This window comes from Pelodiscus sinensis, chromosome 18, assembly GCF_049634645.1.
Source record: "Pelodiscus sinensis isolate JC-2024 chromosome 18, ASM4963464v1, whole genome shotgun sequence".
Classification (NCBI taxonomy): Eukaryota; Metazoa; Chordata; order Testudines; family Trionychidae; genus Pelodiscus; species Pelodiscus sinensis.
In genome coordinates, this window is record NC_134728.1 from 21,643,260 (window position 1) to 21,657,351 (window position 14,092).

Genomic DNA, 14,092 nt, shown 5'->3' on the forward strand with positions numbered 1-14,092 from the left:
GAGCATAACAAGATTAAATAAGAGCAACTAAAGAAACAAGAATTTGCATTCTGAGTGTAATTTTTAGGGTGTAGCTTTTTGGAACATCCTTCTGGTATTGAAAAGAAGGGAGTTTCCTCGGCTTATTCAAACATTTCTTGAATTGGAGCCTAATATTTTTTTTCTTCTGCTATGATTCACCTGGCTCAATGTCAGCGATACATTTTGAGCCCAAGGTGGAAAAAAGTCCAGAACTAGTCCATCCAGCTGGTATTCTGCTTACTGTAGCACATAAACTGGAATGAAGTGCCAGGAACCAAAGCTTAATGGCTGGTAAGAGAGTTTTTCTTGCTGTTGCATGCCCACCAATATTCATGATTGGATCCCGAGCCTCCTGCTCACTTGACTATGAAACGGGAGATGTGCTCCCAAAACACTCAACCCTGTGTCAATTATAGGATATAACTTGTCTGAACAATCCTCCTTTTTGGTGGGATAACACAGGACTTCATGTTTTCCATTTTTTCTCCTTTCTTATGTGGGTTTCCCCTCGTGAAAGGTTTGTTTTGAGCAGGTGGGGCTATGGGTATTTTTTTTCATGCCACAGCAGCAAATCTCTTCATCAGATTGCAAACCAGAAATCTCCTTCCCATGGGGCACACCCTGCTACCCTTCAGCTTTGGACAGAGAGAAGGAATCCGGGAGAACCAAGAGACTGAATTCCAGCATGGCCCAAGATAGCAAGGAGTCTATTGGCACTGTGGAAAGGACCAGGCGCTAGCTAGCATAGTGACTGCCAGTCACGATGTGCTGCTGTAATCCCTTTTTCTAGAAGGGCAGGAGCTGGATGTAAACCTGGAGCTTTCTCTAGAATCCCTTGGGTTTTGATCAGGGAAGAAGACTCTTAGAAAGCAGCAGTGCCAAATAGATTGATGGTTGATCGTGGACAGCTCCTAGCGTGGTATGGTAACAAGTCCTGCAGCGTGAGATTGGGCTGCGTACAGAAAGGCAGCGCATTATGAAGGACTGCCAGGCGCGGGAGAGACTGTAGAATCAGGCAGGCAGTTTTGGGCACCGCAGCATTGGCATAATCTTGGCAAACAAGGAATTTAGGGATGAGAAACAGAAATGAGAAGGGCCAGGAGGAATTGATTTGGCGGGAGGGATTAGAAACTAATAGCTAGTCTGTGAGGAAAAATGTGACATTGAGGAAAAGGGTCCATCTGAATGCTGGGAAAACTTTGAGATCTGTCAGAAGAGTCTCTGTGGGAGGTAGCGAGAACCCTAGTCACCTGAGAGCTTTAATGAAAGGACAAAGTCCAGGAGCATGTGCTGATGGGAAAACGTTGTAGTGGCCTGCACAGGAATGACCCAGTACTGTGCAACTTTTCCATTGCTACTGATCAAGGTTATTTTTTGATCTTTTGCTGCCACCTGGTGACTCTTCTGATAAAAACAATTTAAATGAACTAAGTCAGCGGTCTCCAATCTTTTTTGAATTTAAGAGCAATCCAAGATCTACCTCAAACCCAAATACCCTGGCCCCACCTCCTTTGTGCGCCTTCTCTGAGGCCCCGCCCCTGCTCACACCATCCTCTCTCCATCCCCCACTTTCACCAGTCTTGGATTCAGCGATTTGGAGTCTGAGAGGGGCTCTGAGCTGAGCTTGGGGCAGGCTGTTGGGGTACCTCCAAAGGGTTCTAGGTGCAGTCTCTGGGAGGGTGGTTGGATGCAGGGGTGCTTGGGGCTAAGGCAGGAGGTTTTGGTGCAGGAGGAGATTCATGACTGGGGTAGGGTTTTGGAATGTGGGTACCAGCTGGACACTGCTTACCTCAGGTGTCTCCTAGGTGGTGGGGCAGTGGGCCTAAAGCAGGCTCACTCCTATCCTGGCCCTGCACCATTCCCAAAAGCAGCCAGCAAACTCCATCCCAAGTCCTGCAGTGCCCCCTCTCTGTCTGTGGAGATAGGGTACAGGATGGGAGAGGGGGCACCTTGATATCAGCGTCCCTCTGTCTCCCCTGCCCTATCCAGAAAGCAGAGGCTCCTGATGGGAGAGCTCCAAGGCAAAAGGGCAGGAGATGCGCAGCAGTCCGGAGGAAGGGCAGCTGAAGTGCTGGGCTTGATAATCTCTTGGCCAAACCAGTCAAGATCACCTGTCAGAGGCTCCAGGTTCTCCCAGTAGATCCCGATCTTCTGGTTGGAGACCACTGAACTAAGTCCTCTCTAAACAATATTGCACAATGTCCTCCCCGGCCTTCTCTGTGTCCTTCTGCATTATTTTTGTCTTCACATTTTTATGCTGCCAGTTACGCACCTGCCCATGACAGTGTTACCGAGACAACAGCTCTGAAGGCAGCTGCTGCAAACACCAAACCTTGGAGCTGGGCCAGTTAATGCCAGATGTCCCCATCTGGCTGGTGACTGAGGAAGGACCTGGCTCAAACAAGCAAATTATAGCACACATTCTTCTCTCTCCTCTTTCCCAGAGTACAAGCCCAGCTACGTCCGGAATCGCTCCATTCGCTCTGTGTCCATTGAGCTGGATGGAGAAGTTTATAATTTGGGCTTAGAGGATGGTTACCAACCTGTCCTACCACGGAATATCACCAAAAGACACAAGGCAGAGGGGGAAGGTGCGGCAGGAGAGGAGGATAAGGACCTCGGGGAATACAGTGGCACGGGCGGCATCACAGAGTATATGGCCCCTAATTTAATCCAAGTGACACACAGGTGAGTGAGTTCAGTGTGTGACACCTGCCCTCATCACCCAGGAGGCAGGCTGAAAAAGAAGAGCTGCATTTTTGTTGGTGAGCAAGTCATTTTAATGTGGACACCTAGCCTCTGACTTTACAGAGTGCATCTGCTGCAGAAACAATTTATTTAGGAGTGGGGGAAAGCAAGAGGGGAAATCTGGCTGGGTTGGGCAAGGATCCCTGCAGCAACTAACAGAGTGAAGGCTCGTGGGTGGAAATTTTCCAAAGATCTCAGCATTGGCTTCGCTCCCATTGAAGTCAGTGGTATCACTTGCCTGGATTTCAGTTGGTGCTGAACTAGATTTGAAAATCCCATCCTGATTGCATTGATGTCCCTCTTTCACCCTTCCCCGAAGTTCCTATCCCTACATTCAGTTGAACTAACTTTTCACAATGGATGATTTGCCAGCGCACAGGGAACGGCGTATGACTGCATTGGGGTTGCCTAGGCTCTAAGCCAGGGGTGGGCAATAATTTTTGATGTGGGCCCGGGCCACCACGGACAGCTGGACAGGGCCAGGACACTTCCCTGCTTCCCCACCCACAGATCCTGATTGGTCTGTGGGTGGGGGAGCATATGAAGTCTTTGCCCTGCCCCCAGAGAGAACTGCCAGCTCTTCAGAACAGCTGGCAGTTTTCTCTAGGTGCCTGCGCCCTGGCTGAGGGAGACTTCATGCACTTCCTCCTCCTGCCCCCAGGTCAGTCAGGGTCTGGGGAACACACGAAGTTTGCCCCTGTCCTGTGGAGGAGCAGCTGAGCAGCAGCTGGTGGTTAATTCTAAGGGCCGAGCCCCTTCCAGGGCAGGAGGAGACTTTGTGTGCTCCCCAGGCCAATCAAGGCTTGAGGGCGAGGGCAGCGTGCAAAGTCTCCTCCCAACCTGCCCTCTGGCACACGGTGCTTAGTGTCAACCGCAAGGTTTTTCTAAGTGCCACACACTCCCCCATCCCTAGGCCCTGATTGGCCGGAGGCAGGGAAATGACAGGACCTCTGCGGGCCAGATCAACCCGCTTGGTGGGCTGCATGCGGCCCACGGAGGCCCTTTTACCCACCCCTCTTCTAAGCTTTGTCTGCATTGGAGACTTGCCTTCATTTCACCCATCAGTGATTGGTCAATGCAGACTTCTAGTGTCAGCAAGTACAACTGCTGTTTGCACCAGGAATGCTCAACCTTATTTGAGTCCAGGATAAGCTGTAGAGTGGAGTTCATAATGATTCACCTGTTTTGTGGAAGGCTGAAACTGGAGCATGGCCTAGTTCAGTGTAATGGGTTACTGCTTATTCCCAAAGTGCAACTGGAGTTCCAGGGGAAGCAGCAGCCTTTCCACACCTCCCTCCTACCAATTTGAGGAATACGACTTCTGGGCTGAGGGACAGGAGCATTCTGAGGTAGAGCCTTGGAGGGTGAGGAGAGAGAATTCTCAGGGCTGTGAAGACACCATAACACCATAAATCTATCCTTCCATGTGTACATTGTAGGATGGCAAGTTATTTGCAGCTAAATTTGTTTTTGATTAGCAGTGTCACTTTCTTATGATCTGCAGACACACATCGGTTATCAATGTTCATTATTTCAAATGTACTCTTGTAAATGAGCTAATCAGTGAACAAATTCAGCTCCTGCTCCGTGGGCTAGCTCCTCCACTGGAGTACGGTCACATGGCTCTATTGAAGGTACTGGATTGGAGGATCCCTTCCTGAGTCAGAATTTGCCACTTGCGCTGTGAGAGTGGCCTCCTGAATCAAATGGTATTGATCCTGCTCCCTGATTGGGTGGCTCCCCCAGCTACATAAACAGCTTTCAAGACCACTGTGTAAATGCTTCTGCAAATGTGCACCTGCATGAGGAGTCCCACCTCCCTTAGCCACAGATGTTCTTGTGGAAGTGAATTCACAGCTTGTGGTGAAATGGCACTTCGAGAATCCCTTTCTGTGGTATTTGCTAACCTCCTGGTATAAAATTTTCAAAAAAGTCCCATTTCTAACAGTGACTTGAGAGCCTACATCTCATTAAAAGTCAACGAGTCACTCTTGAAAATAAGACTAAGTTTCACTTAGAAGCTTTTGAATTTTATCCTGTTGTAAGAGTTCCTTCCCTTTGAAACCTAATATTAGTTCCTGGAAAACCTCTAGTGTGGCTCTCTCATGAATCCCTTAGTTAAGTGTTAATGAATTACTGTTCAAGAAGCTTTTAGTATTAAATATGTGTTAGCTGAATGCTTGATAAGTAATTTAGAAGTCTGTGCAGCCCAGTCTAAGAGCAACAATAGGAAATAGCCAGCATATGATAGTTTACAAGGAAATGCAAAATGATTATTACCTTTCAGTTAATTTGGCTGTAAATTTGTAACCATGTGAAAACTCTCTCCCACCCGTTAGTAGATTTTATATTGCTGAATTGGTATCATTTGTTTTTTTTTTGATCTTTGAAACAGTGTTCTCAAAAGCAGATGTTTCCATTGCTCCCCTGTGCAATGTAATACAACTTTTATTCTCCTGTGGGCAGATGCTACATCTTGGAGAATGATACTGTTCAATGTGACACAGATCTGTACAAGTCACTGCAGGCTTGGAAGGATCATAAACTTCATATTGACCATGAGGTTAGTGACCCTAACAGTTGTATGTATGTACACTGACGTTCTAATGTATGAAATCAGTGCTTCTTGCGCAAGAACTCTGATGCTCCCGCTCAGGAATAAGCCCTCTTGCGCAAGAGGCCAGTGTAGACAGGCAACATGAATTTCTTGCGCAAGAAAGCCCTATGGTTAAAATGGCCATCAGAGCTTTCTTGCACAAGACAGCATCTACACAGGCATGAATGCTCTTGCGCAAAAGCACATTTCTTGGACAAACGCACATGCCAGTGTAGATGCTCTCTTGTGGAAGAGTTTTTACACAAGAACTCTTCTGCAAAAGAGTTATTGCGCAAGATCATGCCAGTGTAGATGTAGCCTAAGGGACAAGCTTAAGTCAAACGTCAGTATTATCTTCTGGTTCCAGCTCTGTTTTTGTAACAAGCAGGTACAGTATGGAACGCCATAAAGAGAGACCCATCTAATCTCACCTCTCTCTCGTTTCCTTTGTGTCCTATGCTTGAGTTCTGGGTCCTGCACCTGTACACCAGCCTGCCAGCTACTGTTTAGTGGCTATGGGGTAGCGACCTATTGCTCAATCCTGGATGATAGGTTTTCATTGTCTCCCTGTGTAAATTGCCATGATAGGAAGGACCCCATGACCCATCTCTTGATTATGTAGGTGCACTGCCAGCTACCATGGACAGTACAGACACATTAGCAACCTCACTGCCTACAGTTACAAGGGAAGGAGCAGGTGATGGTCAGGCACTTGTCTCCTCCCACAAGCGCATACACCAGTGCAATCAGACTAAACACGGCTATGCTCCCCCTGTGGCCAGAGGTTTCAATGATCATTCTGTAAAATGGTGTTGACCTACCATTTCCTCTTGCAGTCTCATAAGGAGGGAAATCTGTTCCTGTTTCAAATTCACAATGGGCCATACCTTTCAGTTAGACGTGTTCCTTTTGTTCGATAAAATACATCCTTTTGCAAACACAAATGATTGGAGAAAGCTGTATGTAAATTAGAACATAGCTCTGGCAAGGGGAAAGCTACATCAGTATGGCTGTTTAGACCCACCCTAAATAAGTCACACTGGTATTTTGAGATGAGAAAGACTGACTTCCCACTAACCTTCGAGCTCAGCTTTCCATCCTAGGCAGAAAGCGGAAGGTTTACTCCTGAGCTTTGGGAGAGAGTGGGGTGTTAATTTTGGCAGTTTTGAACTGCTGGCAGAAGCCTAGAAAAGTATGTGCAGGTGCATCAGAGGATCCACTGCAGTGTGATTGGGGTAGGAGCAAGAGTGGGGATAGAAGATCATTTAATGGACATAGAATGGATGGGAGAAGGTAGGAAGCTAACCAATTCATTCATTTTTTGTTGTTGTTAGATTGAAACACTGCAAAATAAAATAAAAAACTTAAGGGAGGTCAGAGGTCATCTAAAGAAGAAGCGACCAGAGGAATGTGATTGTAACAAGATAAGGTATTTCCACACATACATCACAGTAGCAAGTTGTAATATGTAGCCGGGGCTGATATTAGTCTCTGCAAACTGGATAAACCTGTTTTACCAGAGCTAATGCTGATGATGCTAATAGACACTGTATCCCTTGAACAGAGATAGGCAACCAAGACTGGTAAGTGGGCTGCATGAGTAGCTCTCCATCTCAGTGGGCCACAAGATTGAAAATGCAACTCGTGGCCTATTGGGGTTTCACCTATGGCCTGTGCACATCCTCTCGGCGCCTTTTCCCCACATCTCTAGTGCACTCAGATCCCCACTTACCTACCCTTCTCCCTCCTTCCCAGCACTTTAGGAGCGTCACGAATCAGCTGATTTGCACTCCAACCCTGCTCCTTTCCCACCCTCCCTGTGCACAACTGCAAATCAGCTGATTCATAGCTCTTTGAAAGTGCTGGGAAGGCAAGTGCAGGGCTCCATTGCCTCAGTGAGCAAGAGGCACATGGGGGATGGGATAGATGAGGTGCACAGGCCACAGGTGGAATGCCAATGGGCCCCCTGTAGACAGCGAGCTGCAGGTTTCCTACCACTGGTTTATCAGAAAAGAAGTATCATGAGTATATTCCACCTGCTTATGTCCTGTGAGAGCTGGGTTGCTGCGGAGGAGCTCTTAATCCAGGGCTTTGTTTAGCTGTGGCATCCCTCCCATCTTCCCTGTTACACATGAATGGTTGTGAATCTGCAACAATCACAGTGGCACGGAGATGTACATTTTAAAGCTGATCATAGGAAAAGATGAGGACACTTTTTACAGTGTGGTAGGTCTTTTATCTGGCTTCTTTCTGTTCCTCCACTACAGGGATGGGCAATAATTTTTAATGGAGGAGGGGAACCACTCCAAGATTTTGGAAAGTGGTCAAGGGCCACACTCGTCCATGATATTAATGGAGATGTGGGGTCTGGGATGGAGGTTGGGTGTAGATGAGAGCTTGGGGTAAGGGATTGGGATGCAGGAGGGAGAATGGAGTCTGAGAAGGAGTTTGGGGGAAAGAGGTGGTTGTGATCTAGGGCAGGGGACTGGAGTGCAGGGATTTGACCTAGGGCAGAAGGGGATTGTGATGTGGGACAGGAGATTGGGGTGACAGATCTGGGAGGGGATGTGGGTGTAAGAGGGGGAGAGAGGGTTTGGGTACGTTGGGGAGGGGGGGCAGAAAAGGGCTGGGGTGCCAGAAGCAGGTTGCAGCAAAGAGACTTACTTGTCAGCTGCCAAACTAGCCTGCCTGCCTGCAGAGCTTAACATGTTTCCCAGTGAGCCAGCCGGCTTGCCTGGCCATGTGCTTCATCAATAAGTGAGCCCAGGAGAGGGGGGCATGAGTCTTCTTAGCTGCCTATTATTCTGACAAGCAGCTCCCATTGGCTGGTTTCTCCTAGAAACCGCCAATAGGAGCGTGCTGGGGGCGGGGCAGTTCCTAAAACTTCCCCCTCCAGTTTCAAAACAGAAATGGAGCCCTGCATCTGCTTTTCTGCCAGGTGCGCAGGACTAAGGGGCAAGCAGGGGAGTCTGCCTGGGGCTCCCCACTGCCTCCACGGGACGGATCCGGGGGCTTGGTGAGACAGATCCGGCCTGCAGGCCGTATTTTGCCCAGGCCTGCTCCATTCCAACAGTTGTAGTGATTGGGGAAATCCTGCTCATAATTACAGGCAGTCCCCGGGTTATGTACAAGATAGGGACTGTAGGTTTGTTCTTAGGTTGAATCTGTATGTAAGTCGGAACTGGCATCCAGATTCAGCCACTGCTGAAACTGACCAGCGGCTGACTACAAGAAGCCGGAGGCAGAGTTGCTCTGCCCCTGGCTTCCTGGAATCAGCCGCTGATCAGTTTCAACAGGCTGAATCTGGACGCCAGTTCTTACATACATATTCAACTTTAAGAACCCCAGGCGTCCCCACGTCAGCTGCTGCTGAAACGGATCAGTGGCTGATTCCAGGAAGCCCGGGGCAGAGCAACTTTTTTTTTTTTTTTTTTTTTTATAATGGAGATTGCCTATCTCCTAGAACTGGAAGGGACCTTGAAAGGTCATCGAGTCCAGTCCCCTGCCTTCACAGCAGCACAACTCTGCCTCGGGCTTCCTGTAGTCAGCGCTGGTCAGTTTCAGCAGTGGCTGACTTGGGGACGCCTGGGGCAGAGCAGCTTGGGTGCTGCTGGGTTGCAACCCAGCAGCACCCAAGCTGCTCTGCCCCAGGCGTCCTGATTCAGCCGCTGCTGAAACTGACCAGCAGTGGCTAAATCAGGTCGCCTGGGGCAGAGCAGCTGGGGTGCTGCCAGGTTGGTCCCGTAGCGCCCAGAGCAGCGCTACGGGACCAACCAGCAGCGCCCCAGCTGCTGTACCACAGGCGTCTGGAGCAAAGCCGCGGAGCACAGGGGCAGCTGGACAGCCCAGACGCGCCGCGGCTGTCCCGCTGCCCGCGTGCTCCGCGGCTTTGCTCTCCGTCTCCCTGGTCTGCTGGAGAGCAGCAGACCAGGGAGACTGGAAGCAAAGCCTCTGAGGACGCCGGCAGCGGGACAGCCACAGCACGTCTGGGCTGTCCGCTGCCCGCGTGCTCCCCGGCTTTGCTCCCCGTCTCCCTGGTCTGGGGAGACTGGGAGCAAAGCCGCGGAGCACGCGGGCAGCGGACAGCTCAGACGTGCCGCGGCTGTCCCGCCGGCGTCCTCAGAGGCTTTGCTTCCAGTCTCCCTGGTCTGCTGGTCTCCAGCAGACCAGGGAGACGGGCAGCAAACCCCATTCATAACTGCGGATCCGACATAAGTCGGATCCGCGTAACTCGTGGACTGCCTGTACTCAGTTCTGCACTGTACAAGAAATAACAGAACTCAGGCATTTCTGCATCTTCTGAGTTAATTCAGGATTAATCTGTGTAATTTAAAAGTATGTGGAAGGCCAAACTTCTAACTAGCTTTTTAGGTGCTCCCATGGTCTCGTGTCAGTGACTTAAGATCATGGATTCAAATCCAGGTGCTCAAATATAATGCTGCTCCAGCTGCATCTCTTACAGAGATGGTTCAAGTAAGCACATTTTTCTGACTTGAAATTTGCTTTTCCAAAGGGGAGCAGTGTCATTTTCTCTGCTTTCAATAAATAGACTACACCAATGAGTGCATACTGCTCCCACTTCAGTTTAATCAGGGGCAATGTAAGCCATTTCCTCAGACACCAGGGGTGCGTCTAGACTGGCAAGTTTTTCCGCTTTTGTGCAAAAACTTGTCAGCTGTCTACACTGGCCGCTTGATTTTGCGCAAAAGCACTGACATTCTACTGTCCGAAATCAGTGCTTCTTGTGCAAATGCTTTGACGGTCCCGTTCGGGCAAAAGCCCTTTTCCGGAAATGTTTTTGTGCAAGAGGGCCAGTGTAGACAGCTAAAAACTGTTTTGCGAAAAAAAAAAAACCCGATGGCGAAAATGGCGATCAGGGCTTTCTTGCGCAAAACTGCGTCTAGATTGGCACGGACGCTTTTCCGCAAAAAGTGCTTTTGCGGAAAAGCATCCGTGCCAATCTAGACGTTCTTTTCCTCAAATGTTTTTAATGGAAAAACTTTTCCATTAAAAGCATTTGCGGAAAATCATGCCAGTCTAGACGTAGCCCAGCAGTAAAATGTCTAGCAACTGCTGGCTAGAAGAAATGGGTATTTTCCAGGTTGTAGAAGGCACCTGACGCACCCAGACTTTTCTTACTACCTGAATTCTAAGTGCAGTAGTTGAATGTAAACAGTGATTGTGCATCAGGGACTCTGCACAGTTGGCTTCTAATGAGCTCAAGAATTTCCCAAAGGGTTGTAAGGTAGCACACAGATTGCATGAGGGAACATTTAAGGCAGGGATTCCCAACCTATGGGTTGGGACCCAAATATGGGTCACCGTTACATTTCAAAAGGGTCGCCAAGTGTCTCCTCAGGTGGCTCTGTCCTCTTTCCTCCCCCCGTTTTTGAATTGCCTTGGGTTACCAAGTCTTCATGAATTGTCAAAATGGGTCCCCATCTGGAAAAGGTTGGGAACCACTGATTTAAGGGTTTCAGACAAACTCTTATTTGGTAAATGGCATAGCAGAAAATCTTGTAAAATCAATTGCTAAAGTACTTGAATAACATTTACTTTCAAGAAAGCTGCTCAACCTAAGAGTGCCAGGAACAGCTGACAATATGGCTACTATTGAGTCTGCCAGTGAGCCAGGTATCCCCGTGGGAATAATCAGCCATAAATCTACAGTGGTATTGCGCGCGCACACTGCAGAGCAGGCCACAGTATTTAGGGAAACCAAACAACACCACCAGCTCCCATCAGTTAAGTAGTTCTAAAGAAAGGTTTTTCAAAGAAAAAAATAGTGTGTTTGAAGTGCCCTATAGAGATCTTTGGGAAAATTCTTGCTATTGTGATGAACAGGCATCTCTGGCCTGAGTGAAGAGTTGGGCAGATATGATCCATCCTGTATCATCTCATTTGCTTCTACAGGCTAAGCTATTCAGAGTACACCCGTCCGCTCCCTGGGTGCACGTTACTTGCTAGCTAACAGCTATGAAGTGCACAGTCCACGCAGCGCTTATTAGTTGAAGATTCTACAATGCAGTGACCCACAGCAGTTTAATGTCCCCTAGTGTCACCCAACAGTATGCACAAGAGCTATAAAGTGGGAACCTATTTAATATTGAATAAAGACTGAGATGGGTGTAATGGGGCATATAGCCATGTAATTTTAAGCAGCACAAATACTCCGTCTCCCATGCCTAGTATTTTCCAAAACACAGTATAAAAGAGTCCATGAAAGCTTACATAGCTCTATAAATCACTGGTTTCACAGTATGCTGCCAAGGACACGTTTTATTTTAACCTTTACAGAAACTTACAACATTGAAAGATTCACTTGTTTACTGTAGAATGTTTACACATCCCTGCTCCGCAAACATTTGCATATGTGGTTCCACTGAAGTCAATGGGATGATCCATGAGTAAAGTTATACTTATGTAAAACCACAGTTCTGCAATAAGAACATGTTTGGATTAATGAGTTAGGTAGATACTTTGTGATTGTTTAATCAGTTAACTGATTAAAGGGCAGGATGGGAGCAGTCCTCTCCTCTCCCCCCCAGCCACAGGCAGGGCTGTACTGGCCAGACTGGAGCAGCCACTGCCTGTGGTGGGCCAGGCAGCCCCTCAGATAGGGGCTGCTCCGGCATCCCAGTTGGAGAAGCCCCGGCCCCAGCTGGAGCATCCTCTATCCATGGTGGATCCCTCCCAGGTTAACCTTAACAGGTAAGCCTCACCCTTCACAGGCAAGGCTTGCCAGTCGAACACTCAATTCCCTACGTTGTGTGCAAGATGTAAGCTTGCAGAATCAGGATGGTTATTTGATAGTAATAGTTACCTCATATTGGTAATTAGTCTTTTTAAAGGTCTCTGTTGGCATTCAAAGATATATCCTAATATTTTCTTTGAGTTACATTGCTTTTTTTCCTCTGTTGAATCTACTAGAACCTGCACATGTGTAACAGAATTCAGTCTGTTACACTATTTAGATTAAATTGCAAAACAATTCAAACTAGCTTCCTATTTAATTTACATAAATCAAAATAATCAAAGAACTCCTTGCAAAAACTTGAATAGCCCTAACTTTTATAACACAGAAAAGCATTCCAAAGAGAGACCTAAACAGTAGACTAAATGGTTTAAAATCCAACACACATTTGCCAGCATCCCTCATAGTACATAGGTCTTCAGAATTAACACTGGTACAAGCTAATATATCGGTTGCAATGTTACCTTTTTTGTTTCCTAGACAGTACTAGCCTACAGCTCTACAGTAAGCACCTACAAGTCAATTTACATTGATTTTTAAACTACAAGGAAAAATTGTAGGCATCTGGAAACTTTCCTATCAACAATTTCATAAATTTAGAAAATATTAGAACTGGAAATGTAATTAATTTGATAAATGTATCATTTTAGCTCTTGTATGCACCGAACAGATCATGTTGAAACTGCAGTATCTGAAATTACTTGCAGATATATGTTTCACTACACCACCAGATGTCACTGTCTTCCCATGATTTTGTGGAGCGATCAGAAAATGCTTAGCAGGACAGATTCCAGTCTAGTTAGGTAGCAGTTTATTAACCACACGTAGTTAGCGAATAATTCAGCAGAAGAGGTGATATTGATGGGTAGATATTAGGTTTCCTTTGAATGCAGTATGCGAATTCTGTATAAACAGAAACATTGCCTTTTGGTGGTATTGATTGTGAATGATTTTTCCCCCCCCAGTTACCACTCCAAACACAAGGGCAAACTGAGGCACAAAGGATCTAGTCTCCATCCTTTCAAGTAAGTGCTGGCCTCCTTCTTTGGAAGAGAAATGCAAGATGCTCACAGGTTAAACTTTGAATACACACTAGTTAAGAACTAACTAAAAGCAATAATACTGCATCTCTCCTGTAATTTAAAAAACATGGAGTATTAAAGAAAGGGCAATGAAGAAGGGCGGTGTGAGTCTAGTGGTTCTAACATCAGACTAGTAGCCAACTAATTCTGAGATTTATTTCCACTTCTGAGAAGGACTGACACTTTAGGTGAGTCAATTAACCTCATGGGCTGTTTCATCTTTAGTAAACTGGGCTAATAGAACCCACCTACTTCACTGAGCTGTGGTAAGGACTGAGTAGATCACACCTCAGCTGTTTTTAATAACAGGGCTGTAATTCCCAACTGTTGTCTTAGCAAGGCCTTTTGGAAAGAAGGCAATTTCTTCAAAAATATGACTGATTAATTTTCCTTCCAGTTAATGAAGCAAGCCCCTCAGTTTTGTAAGGGACTTTCAAGTCCTCCTCTTCTGTACCCCAAAATGGGTGCATTTTCCTAACTTTTCCTTGTCTCTTGACTGCAGGAAGGCCCTGCAGGAGAAGGACAAGCTGTGGCTGCTGAGAGAACAAAGGCGAAAGAAGAAGCTGCGCAAACTGCTGAAGAGAATAAAAAACAATGATACATGCAGCATGCCTGGCCTCACCTGCTTCACACATGACAACCAGCACTGGCAGACTGCCCCCTTGTGGACATGTAAGGATCCCACTGACTGAGCAATAATCAGGAAGATGCTGGTGCCTTACCCAGGGCAGGATTTTGACCACCAGGCAATGCCTTGCTCCCTTGTTGTCAGTCATTGTTAGCTGCCGTGGAGCAGCTTCTGTCTGCAGGGAGCTCAGATCCCCCATGGATAGGGGCTGCTGTCGCCCCACACAGCTACTTCTATATCAGAGGCAGCAGCGCAGGGTGGCA

The 14,092-nt window shown here is 47.3% G+C and overlaps 1 protein-coding gene across 8 annotated transcripts in view; it reads left to right on the plus strand.

The window, feature by feature from the left end:
• Positions 1-14,092, plus strand: part of SULF2 (sulfatase 2) — a 322,126-nt gene that overhangs the window by 300,560 nt on the left and 7,474 nt on the right. For 7 of the 8 annotated variants that reach the window (XM_006132193.4, XM_075901569.1, XM_075901570.1 and 4 more), the window contains 5 exons: positions 2,466-2,709; positions 5,236-5,332; positions 6,700-6,794; positions 13,085-13,144; positions 13,704-13,873. In XM_006132193.4, the coding sequence (XP_006132255.2) occupies positions 2,466-2,709; positions 5,236-5,332; positions 6,700-6,794; positions 13,085-13,144; positions 13,704-13,873 (666 nt within the window). The remainder of the gene's footprint in view (positions 1-2,465; positions 2,710-5,235; positions 5,333-6,699; positions 6,795-13,084; positions 13,145-13,703; positions 13,874-14,092) is intronic. The other variant, XM_075901571.1, reaches the window with a different exon arrangement.